At 36.3% G+C, this 17,768-nt stretch overlaps 2 protein-coding genes across 7 annotated transcripts in view; both read right to left on the reverse strand.

Annotated features, from left to right (window-relative positions):
* Positions 1-10: 10 nt before the first annotated feature.
* LOC106066223 (probable serine carboxypeptidase CPVL) lies at positions 11-5,007 on the reverse strand. The gene is made up of 2 exons (XM_013225197.2): positions 4,879-5,007; positions 11-1,636 (listed from the first exon to the last, which is right to left on the reverse strand). Exon 2 carries the CDS (start codon positions 1,626-1,628, stop codon positions 276-278), a length of 1,353 nt encoding a protein of 450 aa, XP_013080651.2. The 5' UTR covers positions 1,629-1,636; positions 4,879-5,007; the 3' UTR covers positions 11-275.
* A 5,445-nt stretch (positions 5,008-10,452) lies between these two features.
* The window catches only part of LOC106066222 (uncharacterized), a 78,060-nt gene continuing 70,744 nt past the window's right edge, over positions 10,453-17,768 (reverse strand). For 4 of the 6 annotated variants that reach the window (XM_056003746.1, XM_056003747.1, XM_056003744.1 and 1 more), the window contains 3 exons: positions 17,363-17,452; positions 11,785-11,940; positions 10,453-11,481 (listed from right to left, as the gene is read on the reverse strand). In XM_056003746.1, the coding sequence (XP_055859721.1) occupies positions 11,320-11,481; positions 11,785-11,940; positions 17,363-17,452 (408 nt within the window). In that variant the 3' untranslated portion in view covers positions 10,453-11,319. Of the gene's footprint in view, positions 11,482-11,784; positions 11,941-11,967; positions 14,514-17,362; positions 17,453-17,768 lie in introns of those variants that run through there. The other 2 variants (XM_056003750.1, XM_056003749.1) reach the window with 1 other exon arrangement.

The following is a 17,768-nucleotide window of genomic DNA, read 5'->3' on the forward strand; positions in this document are numbered from 1 at the left end:
GACGAACAGGTCAAGCTTTGCGTTTATTAGAAGTGTTCATTTTTTAATTTAGACAAATAAGAGCAATAGAGCATTGAATAAAATCTAGTCTAAAAATGAACAAAAGATTGAAGAGATCCTGTTTTGATGTACAAATGTTACCAGTTTGAATGTACATTCAGTCGATCTTTTCAGTGATTTGATATCATCTCTTATTTCCTCAGCAGGGGTTACTTACAATATTAAGTAAAAAAGCAAACACTTAACAAGTATGACTAAAAATGTCAAAATGGAACTTAATTTTCACTAATACATCCATTGTTTATAAACTCGGTCATCATTATCAAAGTGTTTTCTGGTTGGTCATAGGGCACTTGATGTCCGGCCCCTAAGACTGTAACTCTACAGAACTGACCAACACGAGTGTAGAAGCCTTTGACGTCGTTCTTTTCCAGGCCAGCCCATACTAATCTTTTAGCATCGTTATACTCAGACTGCAATGACCATGGGATAGAGGTCAAAAGAGCTTCCACAGAGGGTGAGCTGATAACACCATCATCGCTTCCAACGAACACGAGAACTTTGTAATTGTCCATCAGCTTTGTAAATTGAACAGTGGTCGAGACAAAGTAATCAGAAGTTAACTTAACGAGAACATTCGTATTAAAATCACGGAAGGGTTTATTTCCAGCGTGCACTAGCTCGCGCAACAATAGCATGACCTTTAAGACTGATTCATAAGGAGCGTTCTTTAATTGACGTAGATTATCCCAACAGCCCGGGCAAACACCTAACAAGAACACCTTTTCAAAATCGTGAAAAACATTAAACTTCTTTTGCCCAGAAACAATGTCACGAATGAACTCTTTAGAACGTATCTCAAAGTCCTGTTTTTGTTTAGCAGAAATAAAGCCTAAAGAATAAAATAAGTCTGCTTGGATAGGACCTTGTACTTCAAGGTCAATTAAAGGTCCTCCAAGATAAATTCCTGTTAATGGAATGTTGGTTCTATTATCTTGAATTTCTTCGTGTATTCTGTAAGCGAATGCCGGAACATATTTCCCGGCGTATGATTGGCCGCCAATGTAGAGTTCTCTTTGCAAGTATTCTGGGAACATGACATAAAATTGTTGAATGAACTCATAAAGATCCCTAATGTACTCTTCTTGTGTTGATCTATAACCTTCCTCTCCATTGTCACTGTAACTAAAACCAACTCCAACTGGATTGTCAATATATAACATTGAAAATGTCTCGGCCCAAGAATTGTTTCTTCTTTCATATCCAACTTCTCCATTTTCTGTTTCTCTAAATTTTAAAGGTCCGTTCTCATGAAATAAACCCAATTCGGATGACACACCAGGTCCACCATTTAGCCAGATGACCAGTGGAGCATTGGGGTCAGAGTTCGTGGCTGGGAAAAACCAAAAAAATAAATGATTTCCAATGAGTTCATCAACTGTAATAAACCCTGAATAACTTGTCGGTATGACGCCATCTTGGTCTTGAACCTTACTGAGGTCTCTTGCAGTGGATATTTCTCCTCGGCCCAACATCGGTGTCAAGAGTAAAGGCTTTGAAGAGTCGCACAATACAGTATTGCATACGAACATTGATACAAATAGTTTTGAGAGTAAAAACTTCATCATTGTCCAATCTGAAAAGAAGACAAATAGCTCTGTATGTATCAATGAGCGTAACAAAATAAACCTGTAATATGAACATTAATAACCATAGAGGCAGATGTAGAGTAGGAAGTTATGATTTCATATGAATTTAAATCTCAATAACTAGATCTACTTCTCTTACTGTAGAGCTTATTAAATACATGTGAGGTATATCTGTGCATCTCTTTACACGAGATCTATACTAAAAGATCAGGGAAGAAATAATTGTTTTATTGGCTTGCTTAATATTTACCAGGGTGGGCCCAATGTAGATTACCTGCAACCCATTAAAGGTAAAATGGTCTAACATGGATAGGAAACTGTCTCCTGTGACCTACCTAGTACATTACTAGTAGAGATGTGAAAAAGAAAAGGTTTGCAAACCCTAGTCCCATCTTGTACGCCGTTCCTCATGGTAATTTGTCGAAACACTAAGAGCTCACTTGTGGGACTCGGCTTTTGGCCTCGCTAATGTTTCAAGAAGCCGTGACTCGGTAAAAGTGATGTAGACTAAATCTAGATCTAGTTGATAATAAAATTAAAAGTAGATGCGTCGGAGAAGAGCCAATCTTTCATCCATAACCACTGGGAGAAATCATTTCGTTCGTTTAGTCCAATGTTCCGAGTAAAACATTGATAGTGTTTACAGTATCAGAATGTAAGGCCACTAGTCAATATACGGGCATATTATATATATATGTTATGTTAACAATGAAATGAAAGAAAAATAGCGGTTTAATAAAATTATAAAACATGTTTTATAAAAAGGCATTTTACGTTTCTGTTGTGACACAGTTACTGTGTGAGGTCACCAGTGACACACGGTCAAGTGTTGGGTATCGCAGAGTTAGGGGACTTGCGGGAAGTCTAGTGTGTTAAAAACAAGCAGAAGGAAGTCATCTAGTGGAGTTATCTGTAAATAATGTTCGCCTTGTCAATATGTTCTGTTTGAAGGCTGCACAATAAAAAGCAGTTTGTACTTAAAAGGACTTGTTTCTTCACAGTATCATAATCGAAAACATGTTTTCAATGAATCATACGTTTTTGAAAATCAATATTCCTAACTATTAGAAATTATCTGTTGTACTAAAAAAATGTAAAATGTATTACATATTGCGGATATTCTTTCAGAGTAAAAAATAATTTACTCTAGTCCTGCACAGAGAAGTAATTGATTTATAATCCCTCACTCCCCCCCTTATTTTTTTTCCTTAATATTTCATTAAGACTAAAGACTAAAACCGTTTAAAAGATCCAAGTATTTCGTTTCAAAGAATGAGGTCAAATGAGGTAAATTAAGGCTAAAAGGGGCACAGGGCATGGGGCAATACTGACGTGTGAGAAACAATCGAGGCACATGTATATATAGCCCTCGTTCGTGATCGAAGATGAGCACATTTCTTATATCCTACGGACTCAAAGATGACTGAAAAGTCCAATACGCACTTTAAATAGCCGGACGGATACGTTGTATCGGTCATTTGAGATAGGCCTGCTTTTTCTCTCAGCTTTTTGGTGGTTTGGCGCTCTTTCACACTGGCCACTTTTCTTGCTTCATAACTCGTGAGGAGCGATCCAGAGCTAGTGCTTCCCAGCCGTGAATGTCAATAGCACACTCCTTGAGGCACATGAAGCGTAAGCAAGTTAATACATCATGAGGTTTCCGTCATCAGATCGTCTGTGAGCAAGGCGTCTAGTAGCCAGAGCAATTGTTAAGGCCTGTTAAGTTGCGAGGCGCTATTGGTCTCTACTACCACCAGGTTGTGACGTCGCAGGTCAGTATTGAGGTGTTCTAAAACCATTAGTCTCGCTGGTAGCCGGCCTGTTTTATTTGCGCGTAACCATTTCTTACCTTTCTAGAGAAATTCGATATAAGAAACAAGGGGGGAAATAGCGTTGGCGAAGACATGGAAATGTTGTAATAAGAATAGTTTTAGTTATTTTTATTTCAGGCTTTATATGAACATATCAATTATTTATATCAATTATTTTTTTTTTAACTTTACAGTTTATGTCCTTTTAGTATGCATAAGCGAATTTTTTAAAACAATGCAAAAGCAAAAGATATTTTACGCCATGAAATAAAACGACCATTTTTTCGCCACTCTCGTCAGACATTTTAGATCTATCAATGATTGAATTGTTATGTTAACAATACAATATAATAGGGCTTGACTTGGAGTCCGAAGATTAGTGAGGAATGCAGTATTTCCCGTGGCTTCGCAGCCCCAGCTGTGACCTACATTGTCCGCCGGTGGTCGATTACGTTTTTCTTTTCGCCGTCGACGTCTGTCCTAGGCAGCGGATTATCTTTCGGTTTCAAATGTGTATCCCACGTGTTTGTAAGTGGCCTCATGTCTCGTTCTGAGGCCGCATGCAGCCAGGTGCTCTCTTCTGTCTGCTAAGGCAAGTTGGCGCCTAAGCTGGTCCTTAAAGCTTTTCCTCTGGGCACCTCTGTAACGTCGACCACCTTTAAGCTCACCAAAATGATTCTCTTTAGCATACGTTCGTCCCCCATAAGGGATATGTGCCCTTCCCAGCGTAACTGTCGGACCATAAGAAGTCCCTCTATACTGTCCATACCGGCGTTCGCAAGGACATAGCTGTTTGTAATGCGGTTTTGCCACCGTATGTCCATGATGGAGCGCAAGCATCTTTGGTGAAAGCGCTGAGGTAGTCTTAGTTGCTTTCTGTATAGTAGCCATGTCTCGGATCTATGTAGAATGGTTGAGAGAACCACCGCTTGGTAGACATTGGTTTTTGTAGGCAGGCGGAGCGATACAATATAACAGTGTCGTTTTTTCACAAGAATAACGCCTCCCCCCATCAAGTATAACCTTTAAGGGATAACGATTACACTTACTGCCCCGACACAACTGGATCCTAAGAGTCACTGTTAGAGAGAGGATTGGGGCGATTCAGTGGAAACTCTCAATCAGATAACTAATTATCAATAAATAACACAAATTATTCATATAGCGAACTAATTAGGCCTATTTATACACATTTTAAAATCGCCTTCCCTCCTTGGTTCTTCCAATGAAGATATAGTTATGTACAAGTTGTGGAAAGTCTATTGGAATTGTTGAATGATCGCTTTAAACCTTATTTATATAGGTATTCTCCCTAGTTTCCTTGTATACATTAAGAAAAAATTAGATCTATATCTATATTGATTTTTAAGCTTAATAATTATTGTAAACAGTATAAAGAAAAAGATATTCATATTTACCAAAAAGACGAATCACGTGTAAATACAAAAAAAATATTTTTTCTTGCACTGAGCAAGTGTTTATATATATACATACAGTCGAAATTAATAGCTTAATTGTTAATTATTTCAATAATTCGTCTGTTATTAGTTTCTCCACCTAATTCCCACAGATTAATGTAAACTTGTTGGACGTCAATGGTAATAATACTATAGTTTTAAAACAAAGGAGGGCGTAAATAGAAAAATGTTACAAATGTTAAGGAACACGCCTTTTAGGCATTAGAAACGCCTTTTTTCGGGGGGTCTCGTCTCTTTGGTGGACTTGTAGGAGGGGGAGGTCTTTCCGTGCTCTCTCAGTAGTAAAAAAACCCTTTCAGACATTGCGATCTTGAGGGCAGATCGGTGTAAAGGTCATCTGTCTCCGACTATTGATGAGGGTGTCATGAGTATAGCATAATGACCAGCTGACTTAACTTTCCCCAACTAATATCAGGTACCCAGGGTGGGCTCCGACGGTGGATGAGATTGTCATGAGTCCAGCACAATGACCAACTGACTTTACTTACTAATATCAGGGTGGGCTCATGGGCGTCCTTAAAATCACGAAATTTAAAATGCCAGTCTTCACTGAGATTACCTTATTGATTAATCTTATCAATCACGCTTTCTTTAGGCGCTCAGCGAACATGTTGAATTTTGATGTTATGGTTTCAACAAGAGCTTATTTATAGGTAGTCAAGGTGTTTATGTAACTTTACCATAGTGAACAAAAATATTTCATGACATTGTGAAACACTATTTGATGATATTTTACAACTTTATATAGTGTAACATATTTTAGATCTGCTCTGAATATGTTTATCTCCAGTTTCGGTTGTGAATTTGAAAGGATTCCTTTCTACTTCTATAAAGTTAACTTAACTTCAAAAGGAACAAAGCCCAGAAAAAATTAAATTAAATACGTTTTAGAATTTAGATGATAAAAAAACGCCAGACAATTGTCTATTCTGATTCGATTTGTAGAAAGAGCAATACATTTTAATACAAGTCCAATAGAATGCTTATGAAACTTTTTAACACATCCAGACATATTTAACTAAGCTAATATATTTATTTTAAATAGGTTATATGTAAGCAAACATATTAACAAATGAGCTTTAAATATATGCAATGTTATGTATAGTATTACAAGCAGTTCAGTGTATGTCTATAAATAGACATCGCCATTTTCCACAAAATACTGAAACACGCTCTCCACCAGGGGCGGACTGGCTAAATGGGCAACCAGGCCAATGTCCGGTGGGCCGGTGCCTAAATGGGCCGGTGGGGTTGCAGAACGGGCCACATTAACTCTTTCTCTCCGTATCTATTTTCCTCATTCCGATAGAACTATTAATTTTTTCATTTGTATTTCACTATCCTGCTATGATTAATCCTCAATAACTTTAGCGTTTGATATCAGAAAATGTTATGTTTGGTATCCAATTATAGGAGAATGCATGCTCTTAAAAAACAACAAAAAAAAAAAAAGATTACAAAGACAGTTTGTGTGGAAAAACAAACTCAAAATCGGCCCCCGAAGTGGTCCACCCAGGTTAAAAGGCAGGTATCAATATTTTCAGAAAAAACATCAGAATTAAATTCGATCAAAGACAAATGACAGAGAAGAATGGAGAAAGAAGGTTGACAGATCTTGTGTGGTGCCCCAGCGGTCCAGCAAACTAAAGGATAGGTGAAAGTGGATATGAAGTTAAATGTGAACCTGGCCTAACTGATGTCTAATATTAAATATCTAATTAATCTAATTGTTTTGTCGAATTCCTCAAAAAATTTTCTTTTTAAACTTCTTTAGTTACGTGCTCTGTTTGTGCTGCGCGCACTGCAGTTCACGCGATAATATGAAAATTACTTAGTTATTGTTGTTTTAAATTATGTCCAACTTATATGCATACTAAATAGATTTTTTTTTCTCTTTAAAAATAGTTAACAATTGTTTTTCGTAAATGTAGTAGTTACTATGACAGAACTTACTACACTTAGCAATACAAATGTAAAAAAAAACAACAACTAATTGTCTCAAAAAATCAAAAACCGTTTGCATAAATGTGTTAGAAATATGGTATGTATATCCCTCTGCTACTAAAGAGCCTCTAGTGTTTTGTTACTTTTAATAGTGAATAGTTGTAAAAGTGGTTTATTTTATGAAAAAACTTCTTGCATAAGTGATTTAAAAAATCTGATTTTTCTTTTTTAGAAAATAAAAAAGTAGCCGTTGCAACAGAACTTTGAATGGACTAAAAAATTCTGATGTCGGAGTTTCACTATCTTTTATAGTTTACGAGATCTAAACGGGACGGACGGACGGACACAAAACTAATAGCGTCTTGTCCCCTTTCGGGGGCCGCTAAAAACACAAATAAGAGTTTATAAATCATAAAAATCAATTTAGTGTAATGGGATCAAATCAATGTTGGCATCATCAATTAGGAGAGAAAGAGTTAAATGTTAGTTGGTCCCTTAACCATGATTAGCCTCGCCTTACCTTTTAAAAAAGATCTTTACATATTAACTGTGTAATACTAGACTTATATTCCGAAACAATAGATTTGCTTATACCCGTAAACCGTGCTTCTGTTAGGTTCAATGATCTAGATACAATAAGTGATTAACAAATCAAATGAAACCTATAATTTGAATAGTCCTATGGAAGTCAAACTAGTGTGAACATAATCGTGTGAATCTAAAACTGGACAAGTCCCAATTATTATTTAAGCAGTTAAACAAGCAAACTATAAATGGAAAAAGAAAGGGAAAAAGAGAACTTAAAAGGAAATTAAGCAATAGAAAAAATAATACTCTTAAAATCAAAGTTTATCTAAGGGAAAGATTATTCAATTAGTACTATTTGATTAACTAAACGTAATAAGGGAATTAAATCCATATATATATATGTCTATATATATAATAAGGCTAGTCTTCGAGTCCGAAGATTAGTAAGGAATGCAGTATTTCCCGTGGCTGCGCAGTCCCAGCTGTGACCTACATATTTTGCCACATTCATGGCAAGCATAGCCATTGTCCGCAGGCGGTTGATTTAGATTTTCTTTTCACCGTCTGAGTTTGTCCTCGGCAGCGAATTTTCTTTAGGTCTCAAATGTGTATCCCGCGGCCTTCGTGAGTGATCTCCAGCTGTCTCGCTGTGAGGCCGCATGCAACCAGGTGCTTTTTTCTATGTAAGCCAGGGAAAGTCGACGCCTAAACTGGTCTTTGAAGCGTTTCCGTGGGGCGCATCTGTTACGTCGACCACCTTTTAGCTCACCAAAAAAGACTGCCTTTTGCATACGTTCGTCTCCCATACGGTATGCGTGCCCTGTATAGCGCAACTGTCTTACCAAAAGAAGTCCATATATACTGTCCAAACTGGCGTATGCAAGGACATCGCTGTTTGTAATGCGGTCTTGCCACCGTATGTCCATGATGGAGCACAAGAATATATATATATATTCACATATCTCACAAAGTAGCATTTTTTCCTTATTTCGATATCAAACAAAATAATTAATCATCAACAATTAATTTATTAATAGTTTTTTTTTTATATAGATTTATGTCTTGTAAGGTTCAATAAAAAAGTGTGCAAAGTGTTGGCCTGATACGAGAATGGGAAATGGGAGAAAAAAATATGTTCAAACTTTTTACCAGACAGACATACAGAGTGAGTTGATAAAAGCTTTGTAAAACAAATATTGAAATCTTCTGCCAAGAGATGCAGCAAAATGACTGATTTCCTCGCCAGTTTGGCACAAACAATTCAGGAACGTCGCTGAATCTCGTGATAACTTTCACCAAGGAACATTCACAACTGCATTTACTCCTGGAGAGCATGTCACGTTAAACGACATGGGAACATGAGCTCGTATTCACAAAGATGCAGACTTGAAAAAGTTCTTATTTCTGATTATACTTGTGCGCCTTCAACTATATGGCATAGTATATGTCACTGTAATTACAAGACTAAAATGTCTTCAAACAATAATGCTATTTGACATTGACTTACCCGAGTTGGCATTAACAATTTACGTAACGAATTGATGACTACAAATAGACACTTTGAATATAAGAAAGATGTCTATTGTGGAGATGGTAGCAAAGAGTGATGTCTTGTAATAACTGTACTCATGATGGGTATTTATCATTTTAGTGTACAATTTATTAATTTATTAATTAATTGCTGTACAATTCGTAAGTAACACAAGAACACTTGCAGGGTTTCATGTTGAAGCAGGGCCGGATTTAAGTATAGGGAGGCCCTTACAATTTTTCGAAAGCTTCAATAACGATCCACTTATGAATGAAAATACTAAAATATCTAAAAGCAAGTTATATTTTGGAAGAAATAATTAGAGTTCTTATAAATTTAATCTCATAAAAAATATATTTAATATGCAGAATAGTTTTTAAAAAGTGTATATTTTTGAGTGTGTGGAGGGTAAGCTCTTGGTAGACGAACTGTCGTAAATCCGGGGCTGTAATTACCTTTTCCAACCATACTTAAGCGGCCACCTTTTTAATCACAAAATTTCTGCCAGCCCTAAAAAATGTGAAAAAAATGTCAGAAAAAAAAAGTTAAACTATTCTGACCCGTCGAAAATCGTATAGGCTATATTTGTGTCTCTTTGTCTCCGTGGCTCTAGCCTCGCCTGCCTTCCCTTAAATCCGGCCCCGTGTTGAAGGCTGGTGATAAAGAGTAGGGGGAGTAGGTAGCGGGAAGATTTTAAACCCGAGACCATTGAGACGACAATCCAAAGCGCATAACACAGGCAGCCACCAAGTGTTACTCTTTTAGTTCAATCAAAATAATAATAATTAAGTAATTAAGATTGTGATTGCACTGTAGATTTATTTTCTACTAATTGAGATTTCCTAAAGCCCCTAAGTCTATTTACATTTAGAAATTCAATGAGTTATAAAAATCCACGTTTGAATGCGTGCGTTCAGTTTTATGCATATCATCGTGGGCCGAATCGTATGGTGTTGCCCAATCCGCCCCTGTTCTCAACTGCTACATGTGAGTCAGTCAGACTGGTCATTATGACGCGCGAGAGAAAATGAAGCCAAAGAATGTTATTCGGTTGATAGGGTGTACTCGTGGTGAACTAATTACACTAGGACTAATAACAGTAAATAAAAAGAATAGGGAGGGGGCGATTAAAAGCTTGCAAGTATGTCAAGGAAAACAATTATACCAGGGATAACAATAAACTTTATTTATCATGCAACTCACACTGTGGAATTAGCCCTGGAGTCATGAAACGAAGCAATAACATTTAAACAACAATTAGTATCAGAATGTATTTTAGATCATTAGAACCATGAGTAAATTGGCTATTTTACATACTAGTGACCCTCGTTCTACACATGCAATAAGGGGACCTGTAAGCTCAAAGGGCAGGATCCAGGGCGCCAAGTAATTTCCCACACAGAATAAATAAATAAAACAATCTTATCAAAGGTAAAGAATTCCGCATTAAGAACTATATCTCTGTTATTCTCCTTAATTTATATTTAAAAAAATAAATAGTTAACAATAAATAATTAACACATTTTTTTAATTGATTCATGTTTTGTTAGGTACAATAATCCGAAAATGGGTGTAGAAGAAATAACGTGTACAATGATCTAAGGGGATAAGACCCTACAAAGCTGCCTGGTCGTGCGTTTTGTGCGCTGGACTGTCGTTCGAATTTATCGATGGTCTCGGGTTCAAACCCTGCCAACTCCCATCCCCCGTGGCTCTGCGGGAGGTTAGGGCTAGGAAGTAAACTATCTTCAACTCTGAAGGAACATTCAAAACATGTCAAACAAACAAGCAACAAGCCTACATATTTAGCCATATCTGTAAATACTGAAAGATTAGTTGCCCTTGTAGGTTCCAAACAAAAAAAAATTACCAGTAATTAATTAACTAATTGGTTGTTTTTTTTACCCTTGTATTGTCAATATAAATGAATAATTGTGCAAAGTTAAAACTTGATCCGATAAAGGATGTGAGAGAAATAACGTGTAGTCTACAAACTTTTTACCAGGCTGACGCACCGAAGTTTCTATAAGCAGACCCACGACCTGTGCTGTTATCTTCTTTGTGGCATAAAAAAATAAAATCACAACAAATTCTTAAATGATTGTATCTTTTCTTTGTGGCATTGAAAAAAAATGTTTGCCTGAAATGGAATTCTTAATTTTTATCATCATTTTAAATACACCATTAACTATACGTGTTGCTTTTACTCTAGCTCTTGCAGATACAACTATATTTTAATAGGCATTTGTTTTTTTATTTAAATAAAAAGTTTACATTAAACAGAAAACCAAACATTCAACATGTAGGATATGCTTATAAATGACATTCTTATCAATGATATTTTTGATGTTCAGTCAGACATTGAATAATGGCAAAGTTCAGACAGGACGAGGTGATCTCTTGGCTGTACCAGGTCTTCTCTCTACATAAGCCCCCCACTGGCTGCAGACATTTGTGAAGACATCATCAGAAACAATATTATCCACTAGTTTGTACTTCTGGTAGTCAATCCATTCAAATCTTTCTTCTTTACACCAGTGCTTAAAAGGAAAAAAAAAGTCATAATTGATAATAAGGATATTGTTTTGAATACAAGATATATATTTTTTTTAGAGAAATATGTTTCAAACATTAAACTTTCTTGGAACTTAGGCTTATATAATATACGGCTCGTTGTGTCTCGAGATCCTAGAGTGTTTTACCAAGGGCACTTAACTCATCTTTTTGTATAACATCATCACGAGAGGCCTACGTCTCATGATCCTTCTTGAGATCTTTCTGGTAAGTCATTACAATTAACACTTTTTATTTGTTAATATTTAACTACATGAATAAAAACTTACTTCTGACTTCAAATGACGGAGTTTAAAACCTCTTGTCAAATGATTGTCAATGATATTCTGATAATGTGTGTTTGGATTGTGGAAGTTTAAAGCCCGAATCTCCATCCACTTGTGCTCTGTCATGTATCTCTCATCCTTCACAGGACCGATGTACATCTAGAAAAGGTTGAAACATGGTCATTATTTAGCCACATTGTCTCTGTCATGTATCTCTCATCCTTCACAGGACCGATGTACATCTAGAAAAGGTTGAAACATGGTCATTATTTAGCCACATTGTCTCTGTCATGTATCTCTCATCCTTCACAGGACCGATGTACATCTAGAAAAGGTTGAAACATGGTCATTATTTAGCCACATTGTCTCTGTCATGTATCTCTCATCCTTCACAGGACCGATGTACATCTAGAAAAGGTTGAAACATGGTCATTATTTAGCCACATTGTCTCTGTCATGTATCTCTCATCCTTCACAGGACCGATGTACATCTAGAAAAGGTTGAAACATGGTCATTATTTAGCCACATTGTCTCTGTCATGTATCTCTCATCCTTCACAGGACCGATGTACATCTAGAAAAGGTTGAAACATGGTCATTATTTAGCCACATTGTCTCTGTCATGTATCTCTCATCCTTCACAGGACCGATGTACATCTAGAAAAGGTTGAAACATGGTCATTATTTAGCCACATTGTCTCTGTCATGTATCTCTCATCCTTCACAGGACCGATGTACATCTAGAAAAGGTTGAAACATGGTCATTATTTAGCCACATTGTCTCTGTCATGTATCTCTCATCCTTCACAGGACCGATGTACATCTAGAAAAGGTTGAAACATGGTCATTATTTAGCCACATTGTCTCTGTCATGTATCTCTCATCCTTCACAGGACCGATGTACATCTAGAAAAGGTTGAAACATGGTCATTATTTAGCCACATTGTCTCTGTCATGTATCTCTCATCCTTCACAGGACCGATGTACATCTAGAAAAGGTTGAAACATGGTCATTATTTAGCCACATTGTCTCTGTCATGTATCTCTCATCCTTCACAGGACCGATGTACATCTAGAAAAGGTTGAAACATGGTCATTATTTAGCCACATTGTCTCTGTCATGTATCTCTCATCCTTCACAGGACCGATGTACATCTAGAAAAGGTTGAAACATGGTCATTATTTAGCCACATTGTCTCTGTCATGTATCTCTCATCCTTCACAGGACCGATGTACATCTAGAAAAGGTTGAAACATGGTCATTATTTAGCCACATTGTCTCTGTCATGTATCTCTCATCCTTCACAGGACCGATGTACATCTAGAAAAGGTTGAAACATGGTCATTATTTAGCCACATTGTCTCTGTCATGTATCTCTCATCCTTCACAGGACCGATGTACATCTAGAAAAGGTTGAAACATGGTCATTATTTAGCCACATTGTCTCTGTCATGTATCTCTCATCCTTCACAGGACCGATGTACATCTAGAAAAGGTTGAAACATGGTCATTATTTAGCCACATTGTCTCTGTCATGTATCTCTCATCCTTCACAGGACCGATGTACATCTAGAAAAGGTTGAAACATGGTCATTATTTAGCCACATTGTCTCTGTCATGTATCTCTCATCCTTCACAGGACCGATGTACATCTAGAAAAGGTTGAAACATGGTCATTATTTAGCCACATTGTCTCTGTCATGTATCTCTCATCCTTCACAGGACCGATGTACATCTAGAAAAGGTTGAAACATGGTCATTATTTAGCCACATTGTCTCTGTCATGTATCTCTCATCCTTCACAGGACCGATGTACATCTAGAAAAGGTTGAAACATGGTCATTATTTAGCCACATTGTCTCTGTCATGTATCTCTCATCCTTCACAGGACCGATGTACATCTAGAAAAGGTTGAAACATGGTCATTATTTAGCCACATTGTCTCTGTCATGTATCTCTCATCCTTCACAGGACCGATGTACATCTAGAAAAGGTTGAAACATGGTCATTATTTAGCCACATTGTCTCTGTCATGTATCTCTCATCCTTCACAGGACCGATGTACATCTAGAAAAGGTTGAAACATGGTCATTATTTAGCCACATTGTCTCTGTCATGTATCTCTCATCCTTCACAGGACCGATGTACATCTAGAAAAGGTTGAAACATGGTCATTATTTAGCCACATTGTCTCTGTCATGTATCTCTCATCCTTCACAGGACCGATGTACATCTAGAAAAGGTTGAAACATGGTCATTATTTAGCCACATTGTCTCTGTCATGTATCTCTCATCCTTCACAGGACCGATGTACATCTAGAAAAGGTTGAAACATGGTCATTATTTAGCCACATTGTCTCTGTCATGTATCTCTCATCCTTCACAGGACCGATGTACATCTAGAAAAGGTTGAAACATGGTCATTATTTAGCCACATTGTCTCTGTCATGTATCTCTCATCCTTCACAGGACCGATGTACATCTAGAAAAGGTTGAAACATGGTCATTATTTAGCCACATTGTCTCTGTCATGTATCTCTCATCCTTCACAGGACCGATGTACATCTAGAAAAGGTTGAAACATGGTCATTATTTAGCCACATTGTCTCTGTCATGTATCTCTCATCCTTCACAGGACCGATGTACATCTAGAAAAGGTTGAAACATGGTCATTATTTAGCCACATTGTCTCTGTCATGTATCTCTCATCCTTCACAGGACCGATGTACATCTAGAAAAGGTTGAAACATGGTCATTATTTAGCCACATTGTCTCTGTCAACCAACTGTTAGTGCTAGAATTTTCTAGACTTGGAGTATAGGATAATAATTATTAGTTACTAAGCAAACAAAAAAAAAACCTCTCTTTTTCTTTGACTTTAATTTAACAAAGAATATAAATAAACCTAGAAAAGGATGCCTTAACTTTAGCTAGCCCAAACTCTTTTAATCACATCGACAATTCAGTGTTAAATTTAACTATTGGCTAAATAAGACATAGTGTAGGGCTCCCAACTTGCTCCTCATAAGTGAGTTCCAGTGATATTTTATCATCATTTGGAATAAAAAAACAATGTAACTTTTACCTTATGTTGATGACAAGGAGTTTTAACATCACTTCGGATTAAAAGTGTGTGCAAATAGACATTCAGGAAAATGAAAATTTGGATAGGTATCTGAAAGGGTTATTTATGTTTACATGATGTTTTTTTTAAATGCATTAAAAAATGATCACTTAGGGCTCAAGAGTCGTCAAGGGGACTAATTCAACTTATACCACCACATCTTACCAATCAAAATACTAATTACTAATAGTTAATTAACTAATTGGTTATATTTTTACTGATTCTTATGTTGTCAGGTAAAAGAAATAATAGTGCAAAATTTCAGCTTAATCCACCCCCTAATGTCGCTACTGGACCCACTCCACTGCAGACACTGCACCCATCCTCACACAACTGTCCATCATACCCAGGGGCGGACTGGGTGTCAAAATCGGCCAGGGCATTTCTATACCATTCGGCCCAAAACTTGAATATCATATAACGGGCATCCAATTCTAATTTTAGCTGACCTAAAAATCATTATAACTATACGCATGCATACATTGAACTCTATATCTTTATATGAACTCTATATCTTTATATGAACTCTATATCTATATTTGAACCATATATCTTTATATGAACTCTATATCTTTATATGAACTCTATATCTTTATATGAACTCTATATCTTTATATGAACTCTATATCTTTATATGAAATCTAGGACTTATGTTGCTTTGTAATGGCTAAGTATGTAGAGGCTCTTCAAGGATGAAGCCTACTACGGCTTTTGGCTATTACATTATTTCGGAAAATGTGATCGATTAATTTAGCATTACACTGTAAGAGTCTGTTAAAATTTTTTTTTTTTATTAAACACGACGCTGATAGGCCCCCTTTTTACAACAGAATACTATAAAATCTCTAACAATTTAATACTTTCTGTAGTTGCATTCGTGAGGCCCTTTAGGTGGACTTAGTTACCGGCCCACCTGGCATTTGCCCGAATGCCCATATAGCCAGTCCGCCCCTGATCATACCCTCTCAGAATGCCCAAATGTAATTCACCGAAGACAGATACTTTTACCTAAAAATCGCAACATAACTATCACTTAGCATAACTGTCACTTAGCATAACTATCACTTTAGTATAACAACTGCAGTAATAAATATGGTAAGAAGATGAAGAGAGACAAGTAAACTTGTCGGAAGGGAAATGGGTTGTTGGAAGGATCACCAATGAATTTGCTTTATGGGTAGGTACAAAAAACATTTTTCGAAAAAAAAAAAAAAACTCTCTTCAAGTTATATATACTAGTCAACAGCTTATGAAGCGTAAATCTTCACAATGGGGTAAAACAAGGACATATCCTTGCACCTAGGCTGTTCAGTCCTATGATTTTTCATGTTGATAGATGCATTCAGGAAAAACCATAACAAAGGAAAAAAAATTAAGTTTTAACCCAACGGGTGGTCACTTCAACCCAATGCCAGGCAAATCTAAATTAAAGATAAAAACAACAAGCAAAAGAAAAAAAAAGATCACTTTTTAAAAACAAAGCTTATCTAAGGGAAAAACTGATAGCCATTTATCTGACAATGGCAGGATTTAGCTCCATTTCTGTCATATAAAACAAAATAATTTTTGTAGTACTACCTGATTAGCAAGTTAGTTAATTTTTGGATTGATTCCTGTATTGTCATTGACTTTGAATAATTAATAAATATTTCAACTTGATCCGAGAATGGAAAGTGGTAGAAAAAACGTGTCAAAACGTACTAAGAGGATTAAACCGATATATATATATATATACATCTCTCAGGCTCTAACAGGCTCTAATTCTACTAACATTGATTTATGCCCCTGCGATAACCTGTAAGGAATCTCAAATACTTTCAAATTACTTAACATAGAATAATCTAAATATAAAATGTCAGAATAAGATCCTCGCAACAGAAGCTGGCCTGTATGTTAATCAGGCAAACTAGATGCAGTCTCTCGCTTTTGTGAGCAGTGCTGCAGATTGAAAATATTGTACATCTCGATTAGAGTAATTTTTATTGCCACCTAACTAGAGGAAAGCCACTTTGTGTAAATAAGAAGATCTAAAGATAATCTTAAAGCATTATTGCAGGATTTTAATATAGACTCTCTTAGGAAATGATGGAACATGAAAGCGAAACACTGTAAGCAATGGCACAAAACTCGCCAAAAACACATTAAAATCAAAGGTAAAGAAAAGCGAGTAAACAAAAAAAAAACATAGATTCACGCAGGTTCCAGCCACAATAACATGTCTAGTCTGTAGCCAGACATTACGGACTCAGAAAGGCCTAACCAGCAAAATATTTAAGAAGAGGCAAGCCCACAAAACCTGGATGACAGAAGGATTCCTCATCCACTAGGACGTATGAGCTTTGTTCCCCTCAGTTGCCTACTATCTCTCTGATAATTTACGTCTACTACTAGTCTATATTTTATAGTTGCTAATTGTAACATTTATTTACTACAATACTAATTGTTTTACATCTTACAGTTTTGATCTTCTGGTAAGGTTTCATCTCGCAAACATTCAATGGCTTGAGTTTCATCTTTTTATTCAGACCAACTATTTTCCGTATTTTCTGCAAGATAAAAGATCAACAAGAAAAACAAAAAAATAATGTACAAAAAAAAAACACAACATAAACAAAGGTTATATTAAGCGTAGTTGTATCCATTAGTTTGAATCAATCCGTGTAATAGATCTGGACCAACAATAATAAATCTGTGGGAGTACACAATGGTTTTTGTTTAGCACTTGCCTGAACCAGTTAGAAAGGAAAATAGGAGAAAGAAGGCTATCTGGTTGATCGCTTTCTAAATGCTTTTTTTTTTTAAAATGTGTACTACCTGAATTCAAAATCGAGGGCTAAGGCCTCCTCAAGCCAATAGACTAAA

The sequence above is a fragment of the Biomphalaria glabrata genome, chromosome 11 (genome assembly GCF_947242115.1).
Source record: "Biomphalaria glabrata chromosome 11, xgBioGlab47.1, whole genome shotgun sequence".
NCBI lineage: Eukaryota > Metazoa > Mollusca > Gastropoda > Planorbidae > Biomphalaria > Biomphalaria glabrata.

Coding starts and splice junctions, on each gene's coding strand:
- LOC106066223 (XM_013225197.2), bottom strand. CDS start 1,628: ATGATGAAGTTTTTACTCTCAAAACTATTTGTATCAATGTTCGTATGC.